This window comes from Cervus elaphus, chromosome 10 (assembly GCF_910594005.1).
Source record: "Cervus elaphus chromosome 10, mCerEla1.1, whole genome shotgun sequence".
Lineage (NCBI taxonomy): Eukaryota > Metazoa > Chordata > Mammalia > Artiodactyla > Cervidae > Cervus > Cervus elaphus.
In genome coordinates this window covers 33,531,934-33,537,933 of record NC_057824.1, presented here as the reverse complement: position 1 = coordinate 33,537,933, position 6,000 = coordinate 33,531,934, and the positions used below count along the sequence as shown (strand labels likewise).

General features: G+C 40.7%; 1 protein-coding gene across 1 annotated transcript in view; it reads right to left on the bottom strand.

Annotated features, from left to right (window-relative positions):
• Positions 1-2,972: 2,972 nt before the first annotated feature.
• Positions 2,973-6,000, bottom strand: part of LOC122702002 (phospholipid-transporting ATPase ABCA3-like) — a 267,396-nt gene continuing 264,368 nt past the window's right edge. The window contains exons 30-31 of the mRNA XM_043915524.1: positions 3,486-3,559; positions 2,973-3,118 (exon numbers count right to left, since the gene is read on the bottom strand). Of these exons, the coding sequence (XP_043771459.1) occupies positions 2,984-3,118; positions 3,486-3,559 (209 nt within the window). The 3' untranslated portion in view covers positions 2,973-2,983. The remainder of the gene's footprint in view (positions 3,119-3,485; positions 3,560-6,000) is intronic.

Here is a 6,000-nt window from a genome sequence, read left to right as displayed (position 1 = left end):
AGGCACAAAGTCCTAAAACCCCCGCGGTTGGCCACCCAAAAGCACCCCAGTCCGTAACATCGTGCAGCGGGTGCAGGACAGGCCGCCAAGGGGCCCTTTTTCCAGAGTGCACAGCCCAGCCCAGCCCTCCCCTCCACCTTCCGCACATTCAACTATGCCCTGACCCTCTAGGCGTTGGGTTTACCCCACCTCAAAACCTTTCTCCTGCTCCCACGTTTCACTCATGCTTGCTTCTTTGGCTGATCCCACCTGAATGCCCAGCTCCAGTGTAGCATAGCGAATCATAGGTTTGAATTCTGACTGTTGGAGGGCAAACCCTCTGTCTCTCTCCTGCGGCGCCAGGTATCAATGTACTGCCTCTCAAGCGCCAAATAGATCTGGGTTCTTGAATTGACGGGTTAACTTTGTCAGGAGAGGGCGCTGGAGAAATACTGCAGGAGAAGGGACTTCTGTTCATGATTGTTTTCTCTTAGATTCTTCTTGCCCTTACCTTGTCGCTGCCAGCAGTGGATGTGGAGGACATTTCGTGACACTCACCCCACCCCACCACAGCCATGGTATTAAGTGTGAATTCCCAGCGATTCACGGAGGTTACCTTCTTGGCACCAGCCTGCCAGCAACCCAGAGGAGAGTTTCCTGCTTGCCAGATCTAGCCATGGTTCCTGTTGGCCAGCCTCAGCTGCCTGGACTGGGAGCAGTATTTCCTGCTTGCTAAGCAGGTGTGGAATAGCCCTGGTCCAGGGACAGCGAACTTCCTCACCGCATCAGTTGAGCCACAACTAAACCTTTCCTTGGGGAGGAGGAACCATTTTCCAAGTTTGTTTTATGCTTGTGCTTCCCTGGTGGTTCAGATGGATAAAGAATCTGCCTGCAATGCAGGAGACCCTAGTTGGATTCCTGAGTTGAGAAGTTCCCCTGGAGAAGGGATAGGCTACCCACTCCAGGATCTCTTGTGCTTCCTTGGTAGCTCAGATGGTAAATAATTCGCCCACAATGTGGGAGACCTGGGTTTGATACCTGGGTTGGGAAGATCCCCTGGAGGAGGGCATGGCAACCCACTCCAGTATTCTTGCCTGGAGAATCCCATGGACAGAGGAGGCTGGCGGGCTACAGTCCTTGGGGTCGCAAATAGTCAGATACGACTCACCAACTAAGCACACAGAACATTTTACCTTAGCCATAGGACAGAGTCGGGGGTTCTCTTTATTTCCTTATAGCTAATCCCCATTATGGTTAATGATTCTTTTAATTATCGCTGTTCAAATTGTTGCATGGTTTCCTGATTCTTACTAGGGACACTGATAACCCTTCTGAACCTACCAATGAGGACAATAATAGCACTTCCTATCTCAGAGGGTGTCATGGGATTAAATGATCCAATGTATGTAAAGTGCTTAGTAGAGGAACTGACACATTTTTTGTTTGTTTGTTTGTTTGCTTCTTGTTGAAGGATGAAGAGATAGGATAGGTGATAAAGCCTCTCTTTTCCTATTAGACTAGAAGAATATTTTAAAGAGTCATTAGTGAAGCTAACTTGAAGCCAAGATGTAAGTAAAAGGTTAAAACAATGAGTTCCCTTTCTCTTCTAAAGATGGCCAGTCTGGGAAACAAATTTTGTAATTACTGAAGTCACTTGTCAGAGATTGATGGCAGGTATTGGAATGAAACCCAGAGAAAGTTCTATCAATTTTAAAAACAGTACAGAGAATAGCTTCTAGATATTAATTACAATATCTAATTGAGGATATAAAAACCTATACCTGGGGGACTTCCCTGGCAGTCAAGTGGTTAAGACTTCACCTTCTAGTACAGGGGGTTCAAGTTTGATCACTGGTCTGGGAGCTAAGATCCCACATGCCTGAGGTCAAAAAACCAAAACATAAAACAGAAACAATACAGTCACAAATTCAACTGAAGACTAAAAAAAAAAAAAAAAAGCCCTGCACCTCCATGCACCCTGCAATAGAACAGCTTCACTGAATTTATCTCGCAGTTTGAGGAGGATCATCCTACTTGTCTATTCATCTGCCTGTGATTCTGCAGAAGTGATTAGATTTCTCACGTTGCTTATGGGGGAACTTCAACTGCCTAAACATGAATTAGAATATGCTATCTCCCTCTCTCTACAACTCATTTCTCCTTCTTTCTTTCTTAATAAGAGCTATGCCAAGAATAGAAAAGAAAGGACACTTCTTAAAGAATGGTCTGCTTCCTTTCTTGAACTCAAAATGTTCTTAGTGCAAATGAATATATGAGTCCTCAGTCCCTTCAGTCGTGTTCCACTCTTTGCGACACTATGGACCATAGCCCACAAGGGTCCTCTGTCCACAGGATTCTCCAGGCATGAATACTGAAGTGGGTTGCTGTATCTTCCTCCAAGGGATTTTTTGGGAGGTTCTTTATCTCTAGGGCAACCTGGAAAGCCCCTTAGTGCAAATATCCTTTTACAAATGTAGAATGTTGGCTTGAGTTTTGGAAATACACAATTTATCCCTATAAACTTTGATATTAATTTAAATGGACTCTTTTGGCAAAAAATTGGTGTGTCTATTTGTGTGTGTGTTTATCTATGAAAAAGGTAATTTTTGTTCCAGGCTTTATATTCTTCTTATCTATAACTCAACTGCTAAAATGTAAAGTCATTGCTCTCTAGGCTGTACCATTCTGAGAGCTCCATCATTTCTGAATGTTTCCTTTCAGATATCCAAAATACTCAGGACAAAGCCCTGTCCCCACTCTGATAAATGATGTTGTTTCATATTTCTAGGAGAGAAAATAGAAATTTCACTAAATATCTTTAGATTTGCACATGCTGGAATCACAAGCCACTATGAAGAAGGAACATATGTTTCCTTTGAAAGACTCTTTATTACATAAATATATTTATACCAAGATATACACTCACAGGGATGCCCTTCTCTGTATCCAAGTATAGTAGAGAGTAGTCTAAGGAACGCGTAGGATCACTAGTTGCAAGTGAGTCTCAAGATGCTTTATTCTCAGCTTCTGGGTTCTGCTGGCCCGCAAAAGTCAGGAAGACTTCTTCCAGAGTTATCTGACTGATGGAATAGTCTTCTAAATTGAATTCTTCTTTAGCTTCCTCCAAAATACCAAACATCTTTAACAGCAACAACATAAAGTACAGTTACCATTGCAGTCCTGCTTTCCAGCCCACCACCCAGATGAGCCTCTCCTACACTTCCTCCAGCTGCTGCCAAGTTAATGGTGGAGGACAAACGATACAAAAGGTGGGGATGAGAATTTGAGAAGAAGCAGGTCTCTGTCCCCATTCTCTTGATGGATATAGACAAAAAGTGGGACTTAAAGGTGGAAATCTGACTTAATTAAAACTAATTCCTTGGACTATTGAAAGTAACCTAAAGTCTCTGCTCCTCTTATAGCCCATTTCATAAGACTAAATCCCAAATGCTTTAGTGCTCTCTTAACATATAATAATATTAGAAGGGCATGGTTTCTACATTCACCTCTCCCCAGCTATTGTTCTTGCTGGGAACATAGTAGTTAATGATCCCTTGATTCTCATCTTTTAATTCACTACCTAAGAAAGAAAAGATAGGATTAGACACATAATTTTGCATATTTCTTTTTAAATGTCAAAATACTGATACATCAGCTTAATTATATGTGTAACAGAGGGGTAAATAGATATGGCTAGTAAAAAAGGCGTATAATCCAAAAGTCTACCTCTTTAGTATACATGATACAGTTAATTTCTTCAGCAGATTTATTCCTGGTGTAGTAGGCTTTGTTTTATGGGTTTATAGGAATTATTGAGGACAGACTTACAGGCACAAAATGTTGTCAACTCACATGTCTAAAGGATGAAACTTGAGCCTTCTAAAATTCTAATGCTGTAAGATGTAATTCCTAAACATAGGGCTGAGAATATAAATGGGTGGGATTTTCATTCCGGCTTTATGAACATGTATGAATGTACAGCATGTTTCCTGGGGAAGAGAGAAGAGGCTTTCCTTCTTTCTTTCTTTCTTTTTTTTTTTTTTGAGAAGAGGCTTTCTTGCTATTCTCATGATCCTATGCTAGGTTAAAGAGGAAATCATACATATAAACCAACAAAGTCAGGCTGTATGTTCTTTTTCAAGTGAATAAGAATCCTCTGGTGCAAGTTGGGAGAAGAAGTGGTATACTTTCCAGATTTAGAACAAACATATTTGTTTATGCTTATCATAGTATTTTGTAAATTATTACAATTTAGAGGAGCCTGGTGGGCTGCTGTCTATGGGGTCGCACAGAATCAGACACGACTGAAGCGACTTAGCAGCAGCAACAGCAAATTAATTGAGATTTTAAATATTTTAAAATATGTTAATATAATCAAACTAGGAAGTCATTAGACTGAGGTGGCTCTAATCCCTTGACAGTCTATGTAAGGAAATAAAAACCTAAGCCAGAGCAAAAGTACTTGAATCTCAGGAAATTGACTCTAAGAACAGCCAATCACAAAGAGCCAACTACGTTTCCCCAAATAAGGTGACTGCTTAAGATCTAGCAAATCAAATATCTCCTTGCTTTTTCCCATGTCTTCTCGATAAATATCTCTCCCCTAATTCCTGTCTGTGGAGACCACCTAACCACCTTTGGTTTGGTGATGCCCAATTAGAATCAATGTACACTCTGATAAACTCTTGAAAATTTTTGATACGCATCAGATGAGTAGTTCTGACATCAAAGTGAAAGTGAAAAAAGTGAAAATGTTAGTTGCTCAGACATGTCTGATTCTTTGTGACCCCTCAAATTGTAGCCTGCCGGGCTCCTCTATCCATGGAATTCTCCAGGCAAGAATACTGGAATGAGTTGCCATTCCCTTCTCCAGGGGATCTCCCTGACACAGGGATCAGTCTGGGTCTCCTGCATTGCAGGCAGATTCTTTACTCTCTGAGCCACCAGAGAAGTAAAGTGGGATCCAAGAGGATGCCCAATAGCTCTATGAGCAAAGTGCAACCAGATGTAGGTTCTCACTGAGCCCTTTGTTTTCACTACTTTCTCACTGCCCCTGAAGGTCTTAAGTAAGTCCCTCTTGGATACCTGAGCTCCTAGCTTTTCTGTCAAGAGCTCTGTAACTTGATTTGAGGTTTTTTTTTTTTTGTTGTTGTTTTTTAACCTGACTGGGTATGGAGTTGGACTGGGTCTGACTTAAACATCATTAGCTCTCTGTCTACAACCAAACTGGGTTCAGAGTCAGCCTAGGTCTAACTTAAACTGGACTGGGTTCAGTGTGAGGCCTCTGGAAAACATTTTCTTAATGAAAGGAAAGAAGAAAATGACTTCCTCCATATTCAGAGAGTTTGGGACTCCAGCTAACTATAATGGACACAATTTATGGGTCCATGTGTTTTTATCCATTCGACTAATGTCTGTCTTTTGATTGGAGAGTTTAATAAACTTTAAATGGGCTTCATCTTTTCCTGGGCTTCATCTGAAGGATAGCTCTTCCAGTTATATTATTGTTGGTTGACATTTTTTCTTTCAATATGTTGAATATATATTTTCAGTTTCTCTCGGCTTGAAAATTTTCTGCTGATAGGTTTATGGGGTTCCCTTGTTTGACAAATTACTTCTCTCCTGCTTTTTACCTTTGACTTTTGACAAATTTATTACAGTATGCTTTAGCCCTTTTCTAGTTCAACTATTTGGAGTTCTTTGGGCTTCATGAATCTGAAAATCCATATCCCTCCCAAAGTTTGGGAACTTTTCAGCTATTATTTCTTTAAATAGACCTTCAGTCCTTTTCTCTTCTCCTTCTGGGATTTCCATAAAATATAAATTGTTTCTGTTATGGTGCCCTGTAAATTTTGTCAGCTTTCTTCATCTTTTAATCACTCTTCATTCTTTTTGCATCTCTGATTGGATAATTTCAAATGACCTATCTCATAGTTCACTACTTCTTTCTTCTGATTGGTTGAATCTGCTGAATTTTTCAGTTTAGTCATATTTTCAGTTCTAGGATTTCTGTTTGGGCTT